This window comes from Brienomyrus brachyistius, chromosome 1, assembly GCF_023856365.1.
Source record: "Brienomyrus brachyistius isolate T26 chromosome 1, BBRACH_0.4, whole genome shotgun sequence".
Classification (NCBI taxonomy): Eukaryota; Metazoa; Chordata; class Actinopteri; order Osteoglossiformes; family Mormyridae; genus Brienomyrus; species Brienomyrus brachyistius.
Genome location: NC_064533.1, coordinates 43,750,160 through 43,777,276, shown reverse-complemented (window position 1 = coordinate 43,777,276; position 27,117 = coordinate 43,750,160). Strand labels below are relative to the sequence as shown.

Below are 27,117 nucleotides of genomic sequence, written 5' to 3'. Positions count from 1 at the left end.
GTTCTTTCGTGATTTTGAGGTGCTGTCTTTTCAGTAATTTCCCTCTTTGAGTCAGAGCAGCCTGTCCACGGCTGGCCCACTGTTGTCGCCGGCAACGGCTTTGTATTCGCGCATGACCGCTTTGCAGCCCGGCGATCAGCACGGCCCGTGTGAGGTCATCGGTGTTGTTCAGCTTGGGATGCCGTGACGATTTCTGCCTAAATGACAAAGGAGACATGCAGCCATTTGCTTTCAGCTGAATTATTCATCTGTGGTTAGCCTTGAGCATGCATGTGACTTAGTGAGACCTCTGTCCCTGCAGGAGAGAATGCTGTCCATGACACTGGACAAGGACCACGAGGTGGCAGTGCAGGCACTGAGACTGCTGATGATCATCTCGCAGTGAGTGTGAATGAGCAGTCGGTGGTGCAGTGGTAAAAACATATGGATTATGAGTATAGTTGTATTGACAGTCTTAACATGCATAGATTAACCCCCCTCCCCCAAACACACACACACACACACACAACATGCAGCACCAAGCAGAGCACTGAAATATTTGTATTTTATTTATTTATATTTTATTCATTTTTATCGGACCCAGTATCCGTACTAGTACCTAGATTATAGCGTTTCCAGTGGCAGAGACGCCGTCCCCTTTGATCAGGTCCTGTGACGACATCCTAAGTGCTGAGGACTGTAACCGCCTGTACCAGCTGGTGTTCGCCGCCCACCGACCCCTGGCCTCCACCGCGGGGGAGTTCCTCTACACAAAGTGAGTGAGCAGGACAGAAGGAAGGACACACTGGGATTTGAAAGCCATGGCCTGTAAATGAGTGCCCTGAAAGTGAGCATGCTTGCTGGACGGGCCTATAGTGTCGACAATATCTTGGCAGATGTGGACAGACTGAGCTTGAGGAACTTTGGTTAATCTGCGGGTTTTAGCCTGTGCCTGAGACATGGTCCTGTGCCCAGGCTGCTGAGTGCCCGCACCCTGCTTGACCTCGCGGATGGCCCCCCCTCTGAACGGGACCTCGTTTCTGCCAGGGTTGTAGCCATCCTTCAGTTCTTCAGGGAGAGCGAGGTGAGGGGGGCCTCCACTCGTCGCCCGAGTGTGTGTGGGGTAGTCTCAGCTGACCGAGTGCATGGATGTGCCGCGCAGTTCCATCAGCATGTGGTTTACCTGGTGGACAGTCTGTGGGACTCTGCAGGATCCCTGCTTAAGGACTGGGCCAGCCTCACCTCTCTGCTGCTGCAGGGTGCAGGTCAGTGCGACAGGGTCCGAACGCTCCCCTAGATGAGAGGAATGTCACCACTGGCACTGTGAATGAAGGGGGTTCCCGTCTTTTCTCTCTGCGTGTGTGTGTGTGTGTGTGTGTGTGTGTGTGTGTGTGTGTGTGTGTACAGGACTGAGCTGCGCCCAGGAAGGCCTTCTGATCGAGATTCTCCTAGCATCTGTAAGACAGGCAGCAGAAGGACCCCCAGTAGCAGGCAGAGGAACTGGCAAGAAGGTCCGTGTCTTTCTGCTTCTGGTGCCGGCTGCAGCCTGAGCTGGACACTCATGCCATGCGCGTGTTTGGCAGGTGACCAGCGCCAGGGAGCGGAAGGCCCAGGCTGATGACTGTCTGCGGCTGACGCAGCACTTCACTGTGACCCTTCCTCAGCTGCTCTCCAAGGTGGGCACCGGCCCCCCGGCTCCCCTCCCCTGGCCACGTGCCCCTACATGCTCTGTCTCTCTCTCCAGTTCTCGGACGACCCGGAGAAGGTGGCGTGCTTACTCCGAATTCCCCAGTACTTCCAAATCGACGCCAGTAGTGCCGGGTGTGCAGAAAAGGTCAATGTCCCGTTTTCCGTAACGGCCAACGCAGAAGCAACGGCATTACCCACTCACTGTGACTCACCAGCGCCCTCTGCAGCTCTAACAAGTGCACTCTTCTCCTTCCTTTTAGTACCAGGAAGCCCTGCTCGCAGAGATGGGTGTTGCTGTGGAGAGGCACAGTGACGCGGCAGTCCTGGAGGCGGCTGCGTGCACCTTCCAGGCACTGGGCAGCGAGGACACAGTCTGGCACGACGCAGCGTCTGCCGCTCGGGACCAGCTGGTGCGGCGCTGGGCGGCGAGGCTGGGCGCACTGCTGGGAGACGCGCTGACACCGGTGAGCTCCCACACGTCTGTCGCACGACGCCATCACACCTGCACGCACCCATGACTAAGGGTGAGTTCCTGCTCCGAGGAGCACAGCTGATCCATTCCCACTGTCTGTGTTCGTCAGGATGGGGTGTTCAGTGCTGATGCGGACACCGTGGAGGAGATTCTCTCCGTGCTAAAACGAGCTGCCACTTTCTACAAGTAAGGGACCTCTGCTCTTAGTCCTGTGCATCGCCTGCAGGGACATGCAAACACGACTCCTTCTCTTGGCCCCCAGTGCTCAGGATCTGTCCCAGTGGGGGCTCCAGGACGCAGCCTCTCGCCTGCTCGGGGTGGAGCGCGATCACGGTGGAGTGCCCCATCAGGTGTGCACAGGCCCGCTACCTCCATAGGGCTGCGTGTCTCCGCCCGCCTCCGCCCGCCCTGACGGCAGCTGTTGGGGTTCTCCTGCAGGTGGCGGTAGTGGCCCTGCGCTGCGTGTGCTGTTCCATCCTCTGGCGCCTCAGTGCTTGTACAGAAACATCGCTGTCCAGGGTGAGAATTCAGCCTTGACCTTCAACGCCTCGCTCTTCCTTCTCTGTGCTTCTTAAGGTTCATTTTCCTACGGGAGCGAGAGGATCCCTTTAAATGAGGGATCGGGACCGGCTTTCTATTGGATCTGGGGAAGCAGCATCGTATGCATGCTATTGTATTTTCCGCCACGGTGCAGTCACATTTACCCAGCTCCCTGTGAGCCATCGACTGTCATTATGTGAGCTTCTGGGTGAAGGTGGGCTGTACGGCCTGGTGTGGGAGAGGCGCGTGGGCTCATGCCTTTGGCGGGACCTTGTCCTCGGTGAGTGACAGTTGGGCCGGTATTCTGAGTCGGCACCCTAACGCTGCTGCAGTCTGCAGTCATGATGCCTCTGGCATTTGACCCCTGGAGTGAGTTGAGGGGGAGACAAAATATATGAAATGACTCGTTCAGCGGAAAATATGAAACTTGTGATGAGATTAAATCATGCTGATTTAATTAGGCCTCGGTGTTCAGGCAGCCCAGGTGTCTGTTAGGGAAGCATGGGCATCACACTGGGACAGTGAGTCATGTGACGAGTCGCTGTCAGTCAGCAGCGCTGATCAGCTTTATGCTTCGTCTGTCATTCTGCCCGTGGTGTTCAGGGTCCTCTCTGCCTGGTGTAATCGCTTCCGGTTATTCTTACCTGTGTCAGGGTATACAAGTAGGGCTTTTGTTTATTGCGTTTTTGCACCTTGTGTAGGAACATTCTGGAAGCGTCCCGATCATTGAATGGGTAGTTAACTGGCATGTCTGAGGCTGCCCACTTGAATTGGGTGTCTGGTGGAGTGTTTGGCTGCGATATCGAAGACCGATGTGAAGGGAGGGTCATGTCTCATTTCCGGTGCGTGTCTCTGCAGGAGGCTGCTGTAGCCCAGCGGAGTCAACTGCGGGCCTTCTGTGATCGCTGCTGCCGCTTCCTGTCTCACGAGCAGCTCACCGTCAGGGAGCAGGTAGGCGGGCGCCGCAGGGCACCGGGGTGCTGGGGGTCCAGCGGCCTGCTCATGCGTTGACAGAAGCAGATAAATCAGGCAATTCCACAGCTGCTAAGTGCATCACAGCAAACGCAGAACGCACAGTGGTTCAGTAATTCAAGGTATTTGACTAGAGTGATCAGTGACCATGTTCATTCATGTTGATCTTGTACCAAATCTTAATGTTCTGGTTTCACTTTTTTTGCCCTGCTGTGTGTTGCCGCTTGTGACCGTCGACCACCCCCCAGGCCTTCCTCTCGCTCTGTGACTTGCTCACCGCTCACAGTTACCAGCTCCAGGCGTGGGACCACACTGCCGGTGCCCCCCTGCTCTACACCCCGGACCCCAAGCTCCAGAGGGCCCTGCTTGCTTTCACCTTGGAGCACGTCTTCACGGGCGCTGAGCAGGATGCCCAGAGCAGGGGTCAGTCATCGCTGTGAAGCTGCCAGACTTCCCAGTGTTAGGCTAGCGATGGGGATGATGGGGCCCTAAGTGACGCCCCTCCCCATGTAAGCCTCGCTCTATACGAGGGGCCACATCATTTACTTTGTGCGTTTGTTTCCCTCGTAAGTGGCAGCTATTAAGGTATTTCTTCTACAACATACCCAGCAGAGCAAAATACATGCTGCATGGATAGAATACTAAAGCTTCCACAGTTGTAAAGTTAACTAAATGTGTAGGATACATTTGTAGCATCCGCATCCTTTGCCATGTTTGCATAGGTTCTTCTGCTGTTTTCCAGCAGGTGGCAGCATTTGACTGCACGACTAGTCACTCAATCGCAAATGGATATTTCACTGGCTGATAAGATATTCTGGTGTTAAATGCACGGTCACTTTTTGAAGTAATGGCTCACCACCAACGTAGCACAGCACTGAATGCAAACCAAATGTGTCAGTTCATGTTTAATCTATTCGTTTTCTTTTCAAAATGTGCTTTGAATTTAGCGTTTATCTCATCGCTGGAAATCCTGTGACACAAGTTTCCAAAAATTTTCATAGACGTCTGTGAGGGCATTAATCATTCTTACAAGGGATGTCCAGACAATTTATGTTGGCAGGTAGTTTGCAGTAGAGCATGTGTTCTTTGGTACAAAATTTGGTAGAAAAAATACAAAAACACGCTTCAAAATCGATCACGATCAAAACTGAGATGCAGCAGGAATGGACCGCGTGCTGTGTGCACGCCTGCTGCTGATGCACGTGTGGGGACCCGTGCTCCGCGAGAAGCCATTCTCTGCCGTATATTCACATGATAACAGAGCTAAGCCCCACATTGGACTGTTGGACCCCTCCAGGAATCTCCAGGACACCAATGACATTCCAGTAGGGCGCTGATAAAAAGCTGCTGTGAGCGTGGTTCCGTATGTTAACTTTTGGAAGTTCCACCTCAGACAATGGAAGGTGTCACAGTGCACTACCCTCGAATTGTGTGACCGGGGGGGATGGAATAGGTGGCAAAACCATGCCGATGTTTTTACTCTCGAAGCACTACCACAAATTCTGAAAACTTTCAGAATATTCACTTTGTAGGAAAATAATACACAATGCTTACATCTTGGGACGCTTGTCTAATTCTGTAAAAATGTTGCACATTTGTTGGTTTCATAAAGGTCCATTTATAAGCAATGTTTAACATATCTGCACATATCTTCCACACAGACATTTTATTTTTAACAATTTAACAGTTTAGGCCGACTCGTTCAGTGTTGTTCCTGCCATTTACTGTTATTGCATTTGCAGTCACTGACTCCCACAGGGACACTAAACACAAATGTTTGGTGTTTTATGTTACTGTAACGGTGTAACTAATCACACAGCACCCAATGAGACTGCTTGTCAATTGATCTTTTAACTCGGAACATAATTTGGGTTTCATTTAATTACTACTTGAATGTTTTACTTTATCATTATTTAAAGTAATGATTTTTTATTTTAAAACCAATAAATTAGCAATATTTTTATTGAATTAAGCAACTGTCCTGAGACTTTCTGTGAGCACTGTAGATGTGTGTTACAGTCATTCTGTTCTCCTGGGAATGTACAGCTAGTTGTTGAAATTAAGCCCTTGTCCTGTGACATGTCCATGGGTCTTCCCTCCCCTGCATGCAGCCAGCGAGAGCGACCTTGAGACCGGCCGCCTGGAGGATCTTCACAGACGGCGGAACCTTCTGGCAGCCTACTGCAAGCTGATTGTGCATGGCGTGCTGGAAATGAACATGGCCGTCGAGGTCTTCAAGCTCTACATGCAGGTACAGTGTCTGGGAAAAAACAGGGTGCTGCAGGTACTCCGTATGAATTAAATAGCAGGGTGCTGCAGGTACTCCGTATGAATTAAATAGCAGGGTGCTGCAGGTACTCCGTATGTATTAAATAGGGTCCTGCAGGTACTCCGTATGTATTAAATAGCAGGGTCCTGCAGGTACTCCTTATGTATTAAATAGCAGGGTGCTGCAGGTACTCCGTATGTATTAAATAGGGTCCTGCAGGTACTCCTTATGTATTAAATAGGGTGCTGCAGGTACTTCGTATGAATTAAATAGCAGGGTCCTGCAGGTACTCCGTATGTACTAAATAGCAGGGTGCTGCAGGTACTCCGTATGTACTAAATAGCAGGGTGCTGCAGGTACTCCGTATGTATTAAATAGCAGGGTGCTGCAGGTACTCCGTATGTATTAAATAGCAGGGTGCTATTTAAAGCTCCCTACCCAATCAGACATGCTTCTCTATATAAAGCTCAGCTAACTTTTCCCATAGACACTGGCATCCTATTGTACCAGTAATACAATCACTCTTGCTCCTCTTTTAAGAGGAATATTACTCTGCTTCTTGAACATATTTACACTTTTGCAATTATTGATGAATCAAGGGGCTCAGCTTGGCCTTCGGAGCTCAGCGTGGCGTCTCTGCATGTACGCACGCCAGGGCCCTAGCAGGAGCAAACATGCGCTCGTCTGAGAGTGAGGGCACACTGACAGGCTGGGGGTGCTACTTCCTTTTTTATAAGGCTTTTGAACTCGTGTCAGCATTCTTCCTGATCAAGGCCTGCAAACAGGCTGGTCCTACTTTGACAGATAGCTTTCAGGTTTTAGTAGCTAAAAGTCCCAAGGAAGGGAAAAGGAAAAAATGCTTTATTTACTCATTCTTCCGGCAGTTTGGCTTTTGGCTTTAAGTATTAAATATATACAACCGTTTTGTTTAATCTTGTGTTTGCCACTTATTCTTAAACCAATTATGTTTGAAAGATATAAATAAGCAAATGCTGGTCATGGTTTGAAGGCAGACTGAATTCCTGTGGCTGACATTTCACTAATGAAGATCCACAGTGTGAGCGACAGGAGAGGAGAGGGGCCTACATGGTGTGAGAGGAGAAGCCACGGGGCTCCGCACCTGACAGGTGGAGGTGTGGCCCCCAGCGCTCCCCCTGAGCGGCTTGGCTAATCGCCGCCGCTTCGCCCTCTTTCAGGCGTGCGTCTCTGAAGGCTGCCAGGCACAAACAGGGCCTCGCACTGCACCGAGAGGCTGAGCCGTGGCCTCCGACACAGTGGTCACTGGAGATTTCCGGGGCCCTGTGCCGGTGGCGATCTTTCGGAATCAGGCCTGCTTATTGCCACAAGAACCCTGACTGCAGCCTCAAGTGTTGGTTGTAAACTTTCTTCCCAGTCTGAAGTGATCATCTCTGTTGGGGTGCCTCACTGTCAGTTTAACAGGTTAACTCCAGATGAAATTCTAGCAGTAACATTTACCAGTGAAGCACTAATCACTGCACCCTCTCTCTCTAGTACTACAGTGACTTTGGGGACATCATAAAAGAGACGTTGAGTCGGACCAGGCAAATGGACAAAATGGAGAGTGCGAGGACGCTGGTCCTGTGCCTGCAGCAGGTAGGTGAGAGCGTCCCCTTCCACTGACTCAGAACGCCTCGTGGAGTCATTAGCTTGATTAGCACAATTCCCCTTAGCTTTGAAAAACCTGGATTTGTGGCCTGTTTTTCTATGTTCTGCCCTAAGTGCTAAGCTGGGTATTGGGTATGTGGGAATTACGTTCTTACCCCAATTGCCCTTTGCTGCAGCTCTTCCTGCGTCTGAAGCAGGAGCAGCAAAGCAGCAGTGGCTCCGGGTTCCAGAGCTTCAGTAGCATCAAGGAGCTGGCCAGGCGCTTTTCGCTCACCTTCGGCTGGGACCAGATCAAATCCCGCGAGTCTCTGGCCATGATTCACAGGTACAGGATGAGGGCGCGACCGTGATTCAGCCTCCGAGTCGCTGATTGGGCCGCACACCCATGCCTGACTGCGGACCTGTCCCTGAACAGGGATGGCATCGAGTTTGTATTCCAGGGCTTTGTCCAGCAGGCAGAGAGACTGCCCCCTCCTAACATCTCCTACCTCACCATCCTGAGTGAGTTCTCCAGCAAGCTTCTGAAGCCAGACAAGAAGACGGTGTAAGTGCCTCCTCCATCCTGCAGGGAGCCAGTGTGTGTTCTGCTGCCCTGACACTGTCAAAGATTGCAATGAAATGATCAAATCTTGAGGCCAATCACAGCAAAACCGAAGCCGCACCATGTCGTGACAGCAGAGGAAGAGACAGCCTCCAACACTTGATCTTATTGGTGTGATAACTCTAAGTATTTGACAGGTCTTTTTCAGACTTTGCTGCCACTAAGTAGTGTTGCTTCGGTATCAAAATTCCAGATCTTCACCCATACAGTGTGTCTGTAAAGGGAAGGGTGGCTGCAGAAGGCAAGACCTTATGAACTCAAAAAGAATATGGATGAAGATCGGCACCTGATTTCATTTACAGACTAATCAGACCAAAATCGCACCATTTACAGACAAATCGCGCCTGCACTGCCAGGTGGCGGCAAAGGAAGGATAGAGTGGCTGCAGGAGACACCTGATCGTGGGAACACAATGACCCTGAGAGAGTTTGGGTCTTCAGACTTGCCACTGCACAGGGGATGATCCAGGACCTGTTTCATTTTGAAACATCACACCAAAATGGAAGCGGTGTCACTTACTGTTGGCACACGAAAGGATGTGCAGGTCCCGGGCTTCCATGTGAACTTCCCCAAAGGGAGCACAGGTCATAGATACAGCCCACGCATGGGTGAGGCTGGTTGCTGAGACAAAGATGCACAGTGTACCTTAGGCAAGACTATATTATTAAGGATACAGTATGCACTTATATGAACAGATACGGTGTATTACTAATATTTGTCTATTATACAATTTAATGTGATCCAAATCATTTTCACTTATTGTCTTTGCCGTCGCCTGTGAGTTTCACTCACACTTGCACCACGTGAAATTTTAATTCGCACGTCCTCAATAAATGGTCACACTTGCAGGTACATTTCGGTCGCAGTGTGATCTGATGAGACTGCGACAAATTGAGTCGAGCTTTAAATAATGATTTTTGGAGAGTATGTGAAGGGGGGTAGAGATTGTGGAGGTTGGGGGTGTGGGAGGAGTAGGGATTGGGGGGGTAGGGGAGGGAGTTCTTCGGAGAATATCCAGTCTAGTGAATGAATTTGTTTTGTCACCTAAATAAAAAGCCGGTATGGTTTGAGCTGTACTGTTCCGTAGGGAGAGAGACCTGCTTTTCTGAGCTATAAGAAATTTACAAAGGAGAGGAGGCTGTTCGGCCCATCAAGCCACAAATGTTAAGGCAAGGTGCGGTTTGTCCCACAGATACAACTACCTGCAGAAGTGTGCTGGGGAGCTGGCCGTCAGCAGCAAGGAGGACTGCTGGCTGCCCCTGGCCTACTACAGGGCCTCTCTGATGGCCACGGCCGAGGGACCGGAGGATGCCGGCTCTCACGTCAGCTCGGACACCTCCAGGCAGGCCTTCTCGGCCCAGGGCTCCCGCTCCTCCTCACTGAAGCCGGCCCCCGTTGTGGGTACGGTGCCGTTCGTGTGCTGTGAGTGAGCAGTTGTTTGTAGCCTGAAGATCCAGTTCCAGGATGGACTTGCAGTGGTTTTTTAATGATTTTTTTAAACCTTTCACGTATTTGATTTATATTAGCTTTAATTAGGCAGCTAAGAGCAGTATCTTTGGTTATGCTATGGGGATTGTAATGATGATTTATACCTAGACAGGCATAGTGTTTACAGGTACTTGGCACAGTCACACCCACCTGTGGTCCTGATTGACAGGAGAGGTGCAAGGCAACAAGACTCCAGAGCTGAAGAGCTCACCTGTGTTCATCTGGCCAGAGACGAAGGGGAGAAAGGCCCTGAAGGTTACTGCAAGGTAAGTGGCGTGTCACTGCAGACAAGGACACAGTGAGAGGCTCACTGCAGACGGGTGCTGCTGATGTGTGTGCTCTGATATCACCACACAGCGCTGCCAAGACGAGACAGGAGCCAAAGAGACTGCTCTGCGCCACTGACGACGAGGTGAACGTGGATGCAGTGGAGGTGGACCCCTGACCTGTCTGGTGTGTGAGCTGAGGGCATGTCACATACCTGAATGTTTGGGTGGAAGCTACTGGAATCCAGTGTTGCATTCCCATTATGGGGTTGAAGCAGGTAGAGCGGGAATCGTGTAGTAAGGTGCTGCACTGCTAGATCTGCCAGTAGGCAAAGCGACACCCACACCAAGTTAATGACTAATACTGTATCTGTGTCGGGACGAGGGAATTTCTAGCACTCAGGAATTAAATGTTTAATCTTGGCAGTTCTTTACTGTATTCTGTATGATATAACTGCAGGGTTTTTAAAGGGACATTCTAGTTTTGGTGCTGTGCCTCAGAATGAACATGAATGAATGTTAGTGATAAAGTGCTTTCCAAGACACGCAAAGCGCTTTACAGAACCAATGAGGTGTTTAGTGAATTAGCGTCAGCTTTGCTCACCAGCTGAACCTGGGACTGGAGTTTTGACTGGTCTTTTTCAAGGCAGTGACCTTTTTTATGGCAATAGCTTTTTACAGAAATCAGCCCAGAACTTGAAGTGATGTTACTTACAAAAGGTTGCTAATGGACCCTTTACTCCACAGCACTGATCCTGATGTCCGCGTTGTACCTCTGACCGCAAAAGGTTCAAATGGCGATCGGTTTGTTTTCATAACTCATTGCTTGTCCAGCTGGGATCTTGTTGCCCCCGTCACCATGGCTGGACAGCCTCTGCATATGGAGACGTGATCATGTTGTGCCCTGAATGTGACTTACAGATCCGAATTGGGGAAATTACTTCTGTTGGGCATCTCATGCCTTTGCCAAAATTTTATATGTGATGTTCTTAATGTATTTCGCTTTCTCCCGTTACGGTCCCGTGATTTACTGTATATAGTTTTGTCTGTTTAAAACTAATTTTCCTCAATTTTGGCAGGGAATTTTTTTTTTTTAATACCCTTTCAGGTCTAGCACAAATCAAAGGTAGATGCCACAGTGATGGTGTTTGACTGTTTCTAACTGCTGCCATGGGCCCTCTTGCGTGCGTGTGTGTGTGTGAAGAGGAAACCCAGGGTGGATGCACTTACGCTTCTGTAAAACTCCCTTTTATGCTTTGTCCACAATCTCAGAATGGGCATTTAGGGTTTTGTGATGTGTTTTTATTGTGAAGCACACATCTGCAAAATAAACTATCTGCAGACTAACACTGCACTTCTATAATTAACTGTACATATCCAATAACTTACCCCTCCCACAAAAAAAATCCAAAGTGCATTATTGCAAGGCACACTTTCCTAGAATTTCCTTAATGCACAGTGCCAGACATCTTGGTTCCTACCTCTGGAATGTCATACTAGCTCATAATTGGTTAAGCACAGTTGAATTCAATGAGGTGACTCAAGCCCTATTCTACTCAATACGCCTCCAGTGTGGAACCATGCAAAAACACACATTCTGTTCACCCAGGTGACTACAGCACAGCACCACACCAGCAGCTGGGTCTGGAGGCTATGGCTATGGAATTAGAGGGGACAATACCAGCACTACCTCTGCTGCTGCTTTTGTGGCCAGGGCCCAGCATTTCCTGTTGTCACGGTTGCGCAGGTATCCTGCAGCATCACAGAGCTGTCATTTGCAGAGAGAGAGCGGATCTGCGGTAACCCCTCACCCCCCACGCTGTGTGGCCCCCACAGGCCCATCGCTGCGGAGCTCACTCAAAATCATCTTCGTACTCAAAGTCAATGTCGCAGTGGGGACTGGGGATACCAAACAGGTGCCTCTTTTCTGTCCACAGCCCCAGTTCATTGGCAATGTGATGCTCTGCTGGGTCAAAGTCATTTTCATACCTGGGGGGGAAACCACATAGGGTTCAAACGATTACCACAGATAACCAGCAGAATGTTATCTCAACACTTGAACTGCTGTCCAACCTCAACACACTGAGTACAGTTTTCACAGAAGTTTAGATCAGAAGGAGGTACATGACGCTGGTCCACAAAGTGAGCAGTGGCGAGCCTTATGAAGACACCGTGAGTAATCCTGAGTCATCTGTCAGCTTTGAACTTCATGCTACAGATCAGTGAAGATCCTAAAATCGCCATGACACACCAGTCAGCAACACATGTCCCTCCTACTGAATGTTTGCAACAGTACTACAGCTGACCAGTCAAACAATCCAGTAGTGATCTACTGACACTTGGACAATATTGCTTAGCACTGAGCTGATGTTTACACATGTATGAAGCCAGAGAATGGGCTTGAGAGAGAAGCCTTACCCTTCATTATACTGCTCATTGGCCGTCTCCTCTGCCACCAGAATGTCATACTCCTCTGCGGCATACCTCTCCCAATCAGAGATGTCCTGGCCCTCAGTTTCGCTATCCTGGGAAGGGACAAGGATATTCGCTCATTAGCCTTTGCTCCTACTCTCAGACTACACGATGCAGGCTGATATGGATGATAATCTGCAACATTCCGCACCCTGGCGACTGACAGAGGATCTCTCTGCTCGTGTTCCAAGTACTTCTCCGTGTTGAAGAACGTGTTGAAGAATATGCTGGACATCTTGCACCTCTTCAGGTCATGGAGCGTGATCTTGCCTATAGAAAGATTTCACATTTATTTAGCAAACACTCTTACCCAGAGTGAAGTGAGTAGAAGCTCTACACCCGTTCGCAACCATGTTTTGATCTGATTGTTAATATTTCTGATCAGGGTGACTGCATTGTTAAACCCATTGCGCACTCTGCAGCACATTTTCCATGCATATAGCTTTGGGTGAAAATGTGTGTTGCTGGGGCATCGAAACACACATAAGCTACCTTCAGATTCTGGCTTGACCAGGTCTAGCATCTGACACAGGCAATCTTCAAAGGGCAGCGGCTCGATGGCCCTGGCGTCCAGCCTCTGCTTCTGCTCCTCATAGAAGTATTCCAGCTCGTACATGGTCAGGACCCCGTCGCCATCCAGATCCATGCAGCGGAACCAGTACTCTATGCTGCAACGTCAGACAAAACCCAGGCTATAAAAAAACAGACATATGACACTCACTGGCCAGCCAAGTATTTCCAGTCACACAAACATCTAAATACACCCTGATTTGCATAACAAATATACAGCCTGGCATGAAACAGATACTGTTACTAGTTACTGCTCCATGTGCCTGTGAATGCTGGGCTGGGTGACGGCCATCTTCCTACCTAGTGGGGGTTGTCTTGTCCTCTTCTGAAATGAGGAACCACACAAAGTCTGCATAGCTCATTCGCCCCTCCTTTCTTACTTTCTTGTCCCTGAAGTAGGTGGACACAGATTCAGGGCCCAACTTCAGTGTGTTGGCACAATTTTTGGCTTAAAACACAGCCTATTCCTAATTATGAATCTGAAAAATGTAATAATGGAGATGCAACTACCTGGTGACCGTCCCTGAGAATATCCTTTTGATCATTTTTTGGGAGATTGCTGTTAGAGAGAAAGCAAACGTGAAAACCCCTCCCAGTTATAAAATGTGTAAAGCACTGCTGCAGTGATACTACAGTGAAGGACGCAGCCAAACCAGCCTTGATCGTTGTGTTGGGCCAGATCTTTCGGGTCTATGAGGAGGTCATGGTCAGCGTCTATCTCCCAGAACTTGCAGTAGATGACATAAAAATGCTCATAGGAGAAGTACTCTGTCAGCTGGTTGATGTCCTGTTCATCTTCCAGCAGGGCCACATTCTGTTGGAGAACATGGGAAGTGTCAGCGGCTACAGGAAAACAAGGCAGGCTAAGTGTGTGAAAGAGGAGGCGTTTAAATATGTATGTGTATGTAAACACACACAGCTCAACTTCCAAATAGGCTACCCTGGGTCATGTGATAATACCGAGACAGCCTCTCTCCACTTAGATCACTTCAATGTGGCGTAATGCGCTGTGCAGATTACAAGCAAGCCAGTCGCGCAGCTTTGCTATATTAATAGTACAATCAAAACTGAAACAGGTGTGTGTGTGGGTGGGTGGCACAAACCTGCAGAAAACTGCTTTTTCTCAGTTCTGAACATGAGATTCTTCCAGTCCAAGATCTGTTGACATTATAGAATATGCGCTGAACCACCTGTGAACAGATATGAAAAAATTCACACCCACTGTTTCCACAGAATGGTTTTTGCAGGTAACCTCACCCCGCAAAAACCTTATAGGATGAGAGGAAAGCACTCAGTCAGAAGTCAGAACTCCATCACAATGATCAGTACATCATTCAAACAACCACGGAAAAAGTACATAGACTAGCTTATAAACATGCCCCTACATCACTAGCTGGACTAGTTCTAATGTCTGGTTCTATCATAGGTCTTATTCTGCTTGAATCTGGAAGCAAACACTGACTCCGATTTACAAATTAGTGTGACATCAAGTCCCAGGTGCTTCTTCCCAGCCAGATGTTTGAGGATTTCAATGTTTTGACCATCGACTGCAGGGCATGGTGGGAAAAGAGGAGTTAAAGTAGGAAGGCGTTGCGTTGGCAAGCTCAACTTTTTGTGCACACTTACTGTGGTAATATAACGCGTGTGAAATTCAGACGCCTCCTTCAGAAACGCGAGACCCGTGTGCGAGTTCACCACATCCTGGAAAAAAACAAGGTGAAAAAGTTAAGCCCTGTTGTGCAGGAAGACAAATAAACCACACTGAATTAAACCAGGGGGCCACTGGACATCTGATAGATCATAGTTTATGTGATAAATGTTAGTGACAGAGAGAAAAACCAAGGTGAGAGGCAGAGGCCCCCCCAGCTCAGAGGATGTCGACTGCAGCTGCTGTCGGTACCTCATTCCCCATGCATTAACATGAGCACAGCGCCTGCTTATGTGGATCGCAGAATTTCCAATGTAGGGCAATCAAACCCAAGCGCTTGGTTTTTCCCTCTTAAGTGAAATTTTGACGTGACTGTGTATAAGGCAATAAAATTAGAGTGGTTTATTTTCTGAAGAATACAATGCTCCCTGACCCATCCCTTATAAGATTAAATAATAGAAAAACACATAAATCATTCTTCTTATGGATCCGGCAGGAAAAGTCAGATCTCCTCCACTGCAATACTTATTTCATTTATCAAAATGGTCAAAGCAATTGGCAAACCCACACAATACAAATTAAACTGTGCATGCCAGCACACATCTCCTGTGAAAACAGACTACAGCTCCTCTGGCTCGGCTTCCTACCACCAGCCGGAATACAAATGACACGTCTTGCGGAAAGTATCGGAACGAGAACCCGCCTGTTTGAACCTGCACGTGTAATACACGGAGGCTTCATATGACGCTCTCGACATGTCACACGGCAGGAGCCGTGCTCCTGTGCCATCTGCTTTGACTGTCCAGCTGAGGACAAGATGACACAGGAACTGGACTAGCATGGGTCAGTCTAAAACAGCTGAAGCTTCGCAGCAAAGCTACAAAGCAGGCTGATTTAGATACAAACGGACCCATCGAAGGTGCAGGCCATGATGTGCGTTATATTACACCAAATGTGAAATGCTTCAGTTTAAAATGGAAACAATTAGACTAGATAAGACACAAAAGGGATATACTCTCCCCCCAATTCATTACCTTCAAAAAATATTGAGAAACATGGCCTATTTCTTAGAGCCCGAGCTGGCTCAATGCAGCCCCCGCCAAACCCCCCCTACCTGTAGGAAGGGAATAAAGTCCTCTTGTTCCAGATAATTACAGCCAGGCTTGGCCAAAAGGTGGACAAATTTGGATGCATCATCATGACAGGTCTGCAGAATTCTGGAAAGCAGGAACAGATGGTGTCAGGGTTTTCTCCCCACTGCAGGGAAAGTACAGACTCCGCAGCCATGCAGTCATGCTGCTGGCGACCTTATGTATTGCTAAATTAGTATTCAGGAATCTAACACAATCAATTCAGCCTTCCACACTGCAGAAATACTACAGCCATATACCATTTAATCAGCTCTTGGGAACCATACCCACATCCAGGACAACTGACTCTTGGTCTTTACTAGAACTTTAAACACATACATATTAATGACACGCTAATATTGCCAGATAATGTTCCAGCGCAGTGCTCTGCTCTAACCCATATGACGGTTATTTTGGCTGGGGAGGGGCTCCACAGTGTAGAGGGAAGGGACGCCATCAGTGCACATGGCCACTCTTTCTGCAGTCAGGAATTAAAAGTCGGCTCCCTCACTCTTCCCAGCACAAACCACGGCCACTTACTTTCGCCACATGGCTACAAACTTGTGGACGGACACAAAGCCGGTCCTGTCCCCCCCGGCTGAGAGAAACAAAGGCACCTTCCAGTAGAGGGGGCACTCGCAGGCCTGTGGAGACAATAATGCTTCAGCATAGGGCCAGTAGACCTTCCTCGTCACGCCTTTCCCACGTGATCATAAAGCTGCCCACCTCGCCCAAATACATATAAACTATATGTATTAATATACAAGGCTGCAGGTTGAGCATGTTTATTACTGACAAAGTGGTAAAATTACTAAACGCAATGGGTTGGTCCTAAGTAAAACACTTACATTTACATTGAAAAACACATTATTCTTAATTTAAATCCTAAAAAAAATACCTCACCTAAAACTGAAAATACTCTTGCACACATGCCATGAAGTTCACTGCCAAGATGTCATTGTTAGACGGACACGCAGTAACTAAATGCACAGCAGAGGAACAACGGAGTGGATCGGACCAGATGAAGGCGGCCATGTGGGCCAGAGCAGCGATTGTCTGCTTCCGTCAGATGTAAGTGCGACTCTCTCGGATGGAGCCGGCTGCTAGCGGAGCCCTGCGCCTCGAGCGTGAATACAAACCATGGATTTACGGCCGAGTTTGGGTACAAAACTGAAACCCACAGCATTTTCTTATTTTTAATCACATGGGAGAAAGGTCCGGATATTGAGGGCCCAGGTGGATTATGAAGAGCAGCTCAATATTAGGCAACATTTACTTTACTGCCGGCATGAATAAACAGAGCGGAGTGGAACGAGCTGCCACTGTGCCTGCAAACGCCCCCTAACCCTAATAATGCTGATTTTCACACACAGACCTCCCTGCAAAAACCCACCATTTCCCCTCAAGTACTGATAGTATTTTTATGGGATGGAAGAGAGGAAAAAATCTTCAGGCTTGTAAACAGTAGTAAGCAGCAGTTAATTACCCCAATGAAAACGATTTTCTGGGTGGCTGGGGACTACAGGCTGCAAATCACACTCACTTTGGCAACCATCCCCATGTCTTCAATGCTCGCTCTTTCATTGGGGAATTGTGAAAATATTTTCTCTATCCTGGAAATGAGCGTGTCGATGTTGAGGTTGGCGATGGGCTGGCCCCGGGGGAAGTAGAACCTTGGAATGCTTTCGCTCAGTACAGGCGTAACGGGCTCTGCTTTCTTGACCGGAGTCTGCTAGAAGAGACACAAACAAACATTTTTAGCCACGGCTCATCCAGTTCACAGTAGTCAGCCCAATTTTCAAGAAAGTTCAAGGCACTATACAAATTCTATCTCTGTGAACCGTCACTGGAAAAAATGATGTTCAATTAAAAGGTGCGATGTGACATGCGGCTCAATCGAACATAACAGTTAGAGGCATTTTGGCAGCTGAGCCAACAGTAATGACTGACGTCTCATAACACTGTGTCACGCATCAAGGTACTCCAAGCCAGACAACGTGAGTTAATTAGGCTCATTATCTTCATCACCCAATTCACCATGTCTGAAGACAGATTTTATTAGAATGAAGGAGAAAACAAGACAATACCAGGTGGTGTGTACTTAAAACCGAAGATTGAAAACAAACAAAATTTTGGCTCAAAAACTTTAAGTCCTGGCCAGTAGAATTCAGCGCACAGATCACTGACCATTCAGCTGCTGGATAAGAAAAAGAACGGCCTGTCTTTGACAGATGGTAACGAAAGCTGAGCGTAAATCCAAAACAGCAAAGCACAGTCACGCAGATACTGTCATAGCTAACAAACTCCAACAAGAAATTACTGCTGAAGCATGTAAAGTGATACCTTCTGTGTGTGTCTTAACATATTTACCAATAGATAAGTATAGTTAAAAATTACATCAGTACAATTTTACAAAGAACTGCATGGTGATGATTTTCCAGGAGAGGAAGAGCCCAACATGACATTGATAGCATAGATAAGCCTTTAGTGATGCGATGGAAATGGTAAACAAATGGGCAGAGCTGGCTTCCTCAGAATCTACATCTGAGTGACCCGGTCTGAATAAAGACATTACGCAGTGTCTAAGCCACGAAAGCCTGCTGTAAAAAGCAGCCCCAGTGACGTGCCCAGTGAGACCAGCCCCGCTGTGTGTCCCGCCATGCAGGATTAAGCGCCAAGGCTTTGCTCGGCAGAAACTCAGGGAAAGGCTACCACCCACCCAGCGAAAGGGGTCGCACACAAAGACAAAGCCGTGTAACACTATCGCACCAGGCAGCAGATGCAGGGGCAGCGGGACGCGTTCGTGCTCCAAGGCTTAGCACGCTCATGGTTACAGTCTACTTTCATTCATGAATGAACCGCCCATTCACGTGAAAGACTGAGCTACTGAACATAGGAAGTATAGCTGCACCCTAACAGAAAAACCAATTAAACATCCAGCAGATAAAAATGAAAGGAGAATGACATCATTTCAGTGTATAAAAATTACTCCACATGGAGAAAATTAAGACACAAATCCTGATGCAGTTAAACAGAATTACACGCTGTTTAATCCACTCACTCTTCTAGTGTTTGCACGTTAATATTCAGAACACTGAGGGAGCAAATGGTTACGAATACAGACAAGCTGCAGGCTGGTAGTTGAAGGCCTAGAAGGGGACCTACTTCACATTTGACAAAGACTGATGATCTACCTCAGACTAAGTGAAAGACATCAGCTGTACAACTCATATCAGAAGAGAGTAAATGCAAAGGCAAACTTCAGTTCTGTATAGTTATTAAAATTAGTTGAAAACAGCCTCAAACATCCAGAGCGCTGTGGCCTGCAAGCCCAAGGAAGCCACACAATGAGAGCATCAGTTAACGGGCTGAGCAGAGACAGGACAAGTTTACAGGACAGTCCATCTGTTCATGCCCTAAAAGCTACTACACCCAGCGTGCATCTACCAATCTCCCGTGTCTAAATATGGTGGACAAACTGCCTTTCATCTGGATATTTGCAATCTCATGTCAACAGTCCTAGTCTGCAGAGTGAAGTTCTTTTGGGTGGTGTGTTCCTCTGTTGACTGTTTGACGTGCTGGAAGGGTCCTGCTTAGTGTAAGAGGTGACAAGATAAATGCTCCTAATCTTCCCTTCTTCGGCAGTGTCAGCCATGGCTATAAAAGGCAACAGATCTGGGTCTGCCACAGGCTTCCAGTGTGACTGCACTCTCTGTGAAGCGGGCTGTGGTCCCTCATCACAGCTGCTTAATCTCCATGACATCCTGCTATAGCAGAGGAACAACATGTAGGACACCATAGTGGCCGAGGCCGGCTGCTTCCAGAGCACAGGGACGCAACGTAAAACATCGACCCCTCACACAGATGTACTGAGGCACACAAACACCACCAGAAGAGGCTCTCCACCCCACCGCCGCTAGGTTAGCCCAGACTGCAGAGACAACCTGCCTCTCCTTGCTGGAACGCTTTCAGCCTCTTCTTGAAGCGTGAAGGAAGGACAAAATCACAGCCCCGGGCCAGCAGGGCGAGCTCCTTGCGCAGGTCCGGGTCCTGCCGCAACGAGAGGTCCTTCACCCTCATGGTGTCAAGCGGTGATGGGGCCGTCCTTGGGCCGGGCCGCTTCCCGCAATACCGTGACAGATCGCCTCCAGCCCCTGCCTTCCGCTCCCAACCTCCCGATCGACGCGGCAGTGGCTTCGCAGCGAGCGCTAAGCTGCGCCTTTCAGCTTGGCGAGTTGGCCCAGCCTCAGCCAGGCAGTAGCAGAAGCTCTAATCTCAAGAGTGACTGCAGACAGGGAGAGTGCGAGTGTGTGTGTTTGTGTGTCACTGTGTGTGTGGGTGGGTGGGGCTGCCTGATGGAACCGCCCCTTTCAGTCCACATTCCAGTGTCACATACAAGGTTATGTAAAGAAACAAACCTGTTGTTTTGAAGCCCTGTGGCAGAAGGCAGTAGGTCCAGTTACTGCTTGCCAGGATCCCAATCCATATCAGCCTCTTACAACAGCCCGGCCCCCCAAGACCTTAACTTGTCCTGCCTAAATAAAGCGGCTAGTTTCAGCGGTCACAGCAATGTACCGAAAAGAACTGCATTGTGGAGAAACTTGTGTGCTGTTAGAATGACTTTCTCAGGAACCAGTTCCAGGGAAGGATAGCTAGGAGTTCCAGCAGACTCTAAGGACGAAGAGTACCTGCTAAACTTCAGTAAACCAAAGTTTAACTCCCTGCAAGCTGAATTATTACAGTACATGGGAATGTACTGGGAATAGGGACAGAATCAGCATTTCCCTTCCATTTCTGCGACTTCCCACCATGCCAAAAGTTGTTGCGGTTAATCATAGTTGGTCAGGGCCAAGGGGGGATGAGCTGGATTCAAAGAAAGATATGTTAACCAGTCAGACTGCGAACAGACTCTACGTTCTATTTGGGTAACTCAAGAAACAAGACCTTCAGAAACAAGTTTATCTTTAGTCCTTGCAAACATCCACTCTGGGGCTGACGGCAATTACATCAATTCGCTGTAAACACACTGATCCAAAGCACAAAACACGTATGCGTTTGTGCGCGTGTGCATCTCCGTACGTGGGTGTATGGAGCGGAGGATGACTGAGCGAGAATGAAAGAGTAAAGCAGACGTAGCACTGGCAAGGATGCTGAACTACAGCCCCCCCCCCACTCCAATTTAAATGCTCTGTATTTTTAGACTACAGATCAGAGTTCACGTTCTCCCTCAAAAACAGAACGCTGCATTGTTCCACGAGCAGATCGCTCTTGTCTAGAGGCAGCTAGTATCCTATATTTCTGTCACCTATCTGTGCAAAACAGTATTACTGATAGGATGGAGGCTGAGACAACACCCCGAGTAGCCATTGCTGTTCTCAGGCTCTCTCTCCTGCTGCTGGCTTTGCTTCTAACCTCACTGTTACCATCCATGTGCCTAAACAAATTCCTGTTCCTTCCCCCCACCCTCAAGTCTCATATAAATAAAGGAACACAAAAGACGAAGATTAAGACTGACTTTCTTTGATCATGGGGATAATTCTAGGAATATCAGCGCAACTTGATATGAACTGAATGAAATGCACTAAAAGAACACAGTTGTCGAAAAAACGCCCCTCGACAGATTTCGTTAACAACCAGTGTGGGAGATGGAGGAGGACGGCTCCAGCAGGAAGCTCTCTGGTGCCCACACAGGTGTAGACACACCTGAGCAGATGGTTTACTTAATAAGCAAGATTCTACAACCTACAGAAGCTTCATGAAGACTGCACAGCGCAGAAGATAATGTATTAAATTATGAAAGATTCTTTTCAGAACTGTGAGAAAGTGAATCAAATATTCTCAAATTCCAACTGGTAGAGGTATATATTTTATTATACACACACACACACACACAAAGGAGAAGTTCAGATTGGTTTTGTCCCCTTCCTGATGTAAAACACCTTGACACAGGAAATTACTTCCCTGTTGGGTATTTGACCGCAACTACAACTAAATTCAACAAACTCTTCTTTAATCTCACTCATACTGCACAAAAAGCAGAGATGCACAGATGGGGCTGATATTATTGATTAGCGATAACCCACAGTCAGCTAACCTCTGAGCTCCACAAACCTGCAGTGAAAATGATGCTGATGATCTTATTTCGTAAAATCCTGTGAATGTATGTAGTGAAACACCAGCAAAGTAGCACCGACTTGGGAAACTGCAGCAATGTTCCAAGTGGTTAATGAGTAGAGGTGGGCAAAAATATAATTTTTCAATTAATCTGACCAAGACCGACGCATTCAACCAATACACTACAGCTAAAAGTTAAATATCTATCGCAAAATTTTTATGCTCCAAAATTGAAAGCTGTTTGTTCAAAACAGAAACTAAGGGGTTTACCTCAGCCTCATGAGGGCTCCCATAACATCATACATCTAAAACCAACACTGTTAGCTCTACACTGCTAGATAACTACACACTTTGACAGCAAAAGGAAAACCATTCCAATGCATCCCTTCCTGCTATGAAAATAACCAAGGCTCCTCAGCTAGACTGAGCGTTAATCAAAAGAAATGTTTGTTTTATATTTATAAATTTAAAATCGATATTTCATTGGGATTTCTGCATAAGGCTGAACATTTATGATTGGTCTTAACATCTGTGTAGGTGCACAAAGCTCAGTTCAAGCCTCTAAGTTTGCCAGAACCATGTGCAAAAATTGTAAGACAGACACATTAGAAAGGGCTCCTTTTATAACTGATTATAAAAGTCTTCTGTATAAAAGCTTGAGCAAGTTACTCTGTGAAGAGCAGACACACTGCGCACTGGCCAGTAAACATCCATGTATGTTGCAGGTTAAACTAGCATAAGGGTCATTACCAAATTCTTATCAATCTACATTCATTTTGAATTATGACAAATGTCTGAATATTCAGCATATCTCACACATGCAAAGCCGTACCATTAAGGCTTTATGGAATATTTCCAACATTTAATAGTTTAAATACTGCATCTCTTAAGACAAAGACGAAAATAACAAAGTAGTATGGACCAACAAGGTCAAAACTGCAAAAAAGAAACTCTTTGCTTAATGATGCAAAATCAAGTCACATTAATGAAATGTATCCAAATGTAAGAGCTGCATATTTGCAATACTGCATAGTTACGTTTGGTTACTGAAATTAAATGATATGTTACACTGCAACAACAATAATAAATGAAGTGCAAAACCGGGCATCGCCAGGTTCATTTTGTGGGTCCCTGACCCTGGACGACACAGCCAGCCCGAGTCGACTGCTCAAATGATGGCTGGGGGGAGCGAGGCGCGCGTGCTATAGCTGTCATACACCCGTCTTCCCAAAGCCACCGTTAAGGTTACCTGTCGTCCTGTTGCCATGGCAACATCCTACCCTCCACATCCCAATGGTACAATTGTTCTTCCAAATTGTTTTTTTTTTCCGTGTTTCCCATCAATTTGCCCTGCACTGATTTTGCGCCATATAAATTTCATCCATTTCACAAAATATATAAGCCAGAAAAATACCCCCCCCCCCCCCCAAAAAAAAATCAAATGTGAAGAAATGAATCCAATTAAAACCTTTTACAACTGAAAACCACATTAACATACTAAGACAGAAACTCAAACTATGATATCTTGTCATAGCCTGTGGAGACAGTCATATGAGAGACACACACCCTGTTCTAAGCAGCAGTGCCTTCAGCGGTCTCTATGCTGACTGATGACAAATGAACTTGGTTGAAGTCTTATCAGGAAGAGATGAATCACGTTTCTGGTCATCATCCATTCCTTTAACCGCCAATTGAAAATCTGACATCGATACACACACCATACACTAACTTTTGACATAACATGGCATCCGGCAATCTCACTTCTGTGCAGCTGATCCCTGCACTGGGAGAGGAGGTCTATCTTTATCTGAGCCTTGTGTCAAAGCTGCACCAGCTGTCCCTAACATGACGTTAGTTACATTTTTCACTAATCCTCTGCAGAATGCATTTGTATTGTGGAATTTCTGCGGCTCCCTTAAAATAGTCGCTTCAGTACCGCTTAACTGCGCAGTGATGCTGCGGGGACAACAGTTGTGACACTTTTGCAAAATACCAAATGCACTGGAGCCGCTCCACAGGCTGAACAGCACACAGGATCACTGAACACTGGGAGAAAGAGTCTGACACAAAGGGCCAAGGATTCTGACAACTGTCACCAGTCTAACCCCTTCCCAAAAAGACACTTTAGACAGATCTCACACACAGAATCTGAGAGAACTTGACACCAACTTGTGGACTTATTATAATCTACCTAAAAAACACTAAAACAAAGTTTCTGCAGGGCTCAAAACAGAGCCTTAGATTTGTTACCAATCATGTTTACTGAGCAGAGCAATTTTGATAAAAACTTTGAACAGCAAAAACAAACTTTGATCCTCTGTGAATGGATGTTAATAGCAAGAGCAAAACCCATTGTGCCAGGGACAGGAATGGTCAGAAACACATATACAGAAGGGGGAAAAAATCGTCTGAACGGCACTGCAGAATTTAAACAACCACAACACTGCAAGCCAGCTTCAGCGAAATGCTGTGCTCCAGCACTGTGGAGCAGCATGCAGCTTACGAGAAAGCTTCATGGACAGCAGGCTATAGGAAACCTCAAGGGAAAGACCCAGACCAGGGGGCCAGAGAGGGGGGTCCTGCATTTGGTCACACCAGCCCCCCTGAGTCTCTGTCATGTCAGCGGGTGGGAGCCCTGGAACACGTGTGTGGGGACAGCTGCCCAGATTGCTCACTGTCATCACTCCCCCACCCCCACCCCCACTAGAAAAGTCTACCAATGTCTCCCTCATTTACACGCCTGTAGCATAAAAGCAGAGAACTGTTTACAGCTGCTCTTCACTATAAAAATAAATAAATAAAAATAGATTCATTACTTATAGATGTGACTTTACAAAGAAATTTTTTTAGCTTATTTAAACACCAGTGAGTGAGATCTGTTACATGTCAGCATTTTTAATGAAGCTTACAAAATAAATTCCCCCTTAAAAAAACAGAATTTATGACAATGCTCTGTGTTTAAAAGTCAAAAATACTTCGACAGCTGTGTCACTAGCTTTCAACCAAAATATTATGATCACACACAAAGCAGCACGCAGATATTGGTGAAAATTTACGAAACATTCAGAGACACTACACATTTCAGTGTACATTAATGGCATACTTCAACTTCATATGAAGCTTTAAATGGAAAAAACATATCAATTTCCATTAAAGATATTAATCTTAATTTTCTGTGTTTTAAATGCTTATTTTTTAAAGGTCAATCATTCACCCATAAATTGTCAAAATAATTCTTATATATTGTATATAGGATATATTACAGATTTCCAAAAACATTATTGTAAATAAAATTGACAATGCAAATATTTGTATAAATCATTACAATTAAAGCATTTTGTTATGACAGTTGCGGGCCAAGATAAATCTATTTTATCCACAATATAATCCAATTTAGAGCAATGCTGTGCTGGCAGATGTTAAGACCATCACTCATGTCAACGATACTGAGAATACCTGGTCACTCCGCAAAACAATCATCACCATTCTCAAAAACACACACAGACGGACGGACAGACGGACACAGATACACCACACACACAATAACAAGGTTAAATAATTATGGCTGTAAGCGCCACAAAGCCGACATCTAGACAAAAGCCCAGGAAAGGCCATCCAACTTTCTAGGACACAATCGGAGGAGCTTAGCATCCTCTTGTGGCAATAAAGGGGAGATGAGAGTAGTGATACAGGACAAAGAGCCATCATGAAAACAGATCTTTCACCATCAGTAAAAGGCTGCTGCAGTTATTCACTGAACATTCGAAAAACAAATGATAACGGCCAAGGTAGAATGTCCTTTCCAGCTTAATTTATACTGAACTGATTCTGCCCCTTTCACATTGCTCTGCTGTCTCCGGGTTTAGGTTCAATAAGACCTTAATGCATACAATCAGCAATCCAAATGCAAACTATCTAACTATGCAAAGAATTTTAATTGTTAGAAAAAAATTGGAGACTGTCTACCAATGACAAAGCAACACCGAAAAGATACCAGTCACCTATGAGAGCGATTCTGACATCAGTCATACCAGGACAGAGATACTTGCAGTGCCAGAACTTCTTGCATTTAACACACCACATGATGCCTGCCAGGCCTATATACTTACCAATCATGCTTGATAAATCAATTATACTACCATGATTGTTCTTTGCGATAACTATTTTTTCTTGCACAAAACAACTCTTTTTTAAAAAAATACCGGCCCAGTGATTGTGGGGACTTACCTTCTTGGTGCTGACAGAACGACGAGACAGCCTGCCATTGAGCCCTGTGCGACTGTTGCCAGTGTTCCCAGTAGGAAGTGTGGTCGAAGGTGGGCTGGATGGGGCATTCAAAGGTGCTGATGATCTGTCTGTCAGGCTCTTTTTGCTGGTGGCATTATTGTTGCCTGAAGGAACTGAATGGCTGCTTTCTGTTACGTTTCTGTCACCCGTGTCGACCCATTCTTCATTTTTGATCTTTTGGAGATATTCTTTCAGCATCCCCTGAGTGGTGGCCTCACTCAGCCAGTTCAGAAAAAGTTCATCCACCTTCATTTTCAGCACTGGCTCGAGAGCATGTGCGGCCGGCATCGTTACCTTATGCTTAACAGACCAACTGGAGAAAAACTTCACACACGGCAAATAAAGTCACTGCTCGTGCGACATTAACCGTCACGTTTCCATTCCAGTTTCTAACTATTCATTACATTAACAGAAATAGGAGATACCAGCTCAAATAGGAAACGCATATGAAGTAGATAACACCTAAATTTACTTGTTAGCCACAATATAATACAAAGTTTTATAGCGACAAAAAAATGTTAACAAGGTTTCGAGCCCAGCGTTTCAGCGTAAATACATTACCTGAACAGCTACTGGTCTATTTTTGATTAATAACGTTTGTTTAAATCATCTTTAGCTAACTCGGCCGGCGATTAACAGATAAACATTTCAAAGTTAAACGCGATTCAGCGGCAGGTGGCCCAAAGATATTTTACAGTACTGAAAAGGTTAGGCAGTAAATATTACAAGTCTGCCAGCAAACAGAAACTTGGCCTAGCATTAATCACCCCACACAATGAAGTCCGCGCATTACAGAAAGCGACTTTATTGTGTGCGAAAGACGTTTCCTAAATTACTTACAGCTACAAAAAGTCAGTTAATAAGGTAAAATATAAAATGACCGTAATTGTACCTTTTGTTCGCTTTTAGTAAAACATTTCACTTTCATATCAAGGCGGTTCACTTCGAAACAAACTCTCGCTTTCCCAGGTAACCGGGAAGCTGAATTCTCGCG

The 27,117-nt window shown here is 46.7% G+C and overlaps 2 protein-coding genes across 12 annotated transcripts in view; one reads left to right on the top strand and one right to left on the bottom strand.

Annotated features, from left to right (window-relative positions):
* The window catches only part of si:ch211-269e2.1 (cohesin subunit SA-2), a 17,971-nt gene extending 6,722 nt beyond the window's left edge, over positions 1–11,249 (top strand). For 5 of the 6 annotated variants that reach the window (XM_049006172.1, XM_049006166.1, XM_049006170.1 and 2 more), the window contains 20 exons: positions 302–381; positions 647–754; positions 955–1,063; positions 1,142–1,244; positions 1,387–1,490; positions 1,563–1,655; positions 1,724–1,813; positions 1,929–2,132; positions 2,250–2,326; positions 2,403–2,490; positions 2,579–2,659; positions 3,539–3,631; positions 3,901–4,075; positions 5,764–5,903; positions 7,434–7,535; positions 7,724–7,872; positions 7,963–8,091; positions 9,341–9,549; positions 9,806–9,902; positions 9,994–11,249. In XM_049006172.1, coding sequence (XP_048862129.1) covers positions 302–381; positions 647–754; positions 955–1,063; positions 1,142–1,244; positions 1,387–1,490; positions 1,563–1,655; positions 1,724–1,813; positions 1,929–2,132; positions 2,250–2,326; positions 2,403–2,490; positions 2,579–2,659; positions 3,539–3,631; positions 3,901–4,075; positions 5,764–5,903; positions 7,434–7,535; positions 7,724–7,872; positions 7,963–8,091; positions 9,341–9,549; positions 9,806–9,902; positions 9,994–10,081 — 2,319 coding nt within the window. In that variant the 3' untranslated portion in view covers positions 10,082–11,249. The remainder of the gene's footprint in view (positions 1–301; positions 382–646; positions 755–954; positions 1,064–1,141; positions 1,245–1,386; positions 1,491–1,562; positions 1,656–1,723; positions 1,814–1,928; positions 2,133–2,249; positions 2,327–2,402; positions 2,491–2,578; positions 2,660–3,538; positions 3,632–3,900; positions 4,076–5,763; positions 5,904–7,433; positions 7,536–7,723; positions 7,873–7,962; positions 8,092–9,340; positions 9,550–9,805; positions 9,903–9,993) is intronic. The other variant, XM_049006171.1, reaches the window with a different exon arrangement.
* Positions 11,183–27,117, bottom strand: ppp2r3b (protein phosphatase 2, regulatory subunit B'', beta). 6 transcript variants are annotated; one of them, XM_049006173.1, is made up of 14 exons: positions 27,016–27,116; positions 26,064–26,447; positions 17,266–17,454; positions 16,263–16,366; positions 15,707–15,809; positions 14,571–14,645; positions 14,048–14,134; positions 13,602–13,758; positions 13,455–13,503; positions 13,245–13,334; positions 12,867–13,042; positions 12,526–12,644; positions 12,321–12,427; positions 11,183–11,891 (listed from the first exon to the last, which is right to left on the bottom strand). In XM_049006173.1, exons 1-14 carry the CDS (start codon positions 27,049–27,051, stop codon positions 11,756–11,758), a joined length of 1,812 nt encoding a protein of 603 aa, XP_048862130.1. In that variant the 5' UTR covers positions 27,052–27,116; the 3' UTR covers positions 11,183–11,755. The 6 variants fall into 6 exon arrangements, with proteins under 6 accessions (XP_048862130.1, XP_048862131.1, XP_048862132.1 ...); XM_049006174.1 differs by having other exon boundaries at positions 17,266–17,451; XM_049006175.1 differs by having other exon boundaries at positions 26,064–27,107.

Excerpts from the sequence above, each read along its gene's own strand:
- ppp2r3b (XM_049006173.1), bottom strand. The coding sequence starts at position 27,051 with ATGAAAGTGAAATGTTTTACTAAAAGCGAACAAAAG. Across the intron at positions 17,455-26,063 it reads GTTCTGTCAGCACCAAGAAG|CAGACTCCGGTCAAGAAAGC; the intron begins GTAAGTCCCCAC and ends TGTCTCTTCTAG. Across the intron at positions 14,135-14,570 it reads ACACGCGTTATATTACCACA|GTGGTTCAGCGCATATTCTA; the intron begins GTAAGTGTGCAC and ends ATCTGTTCACAG.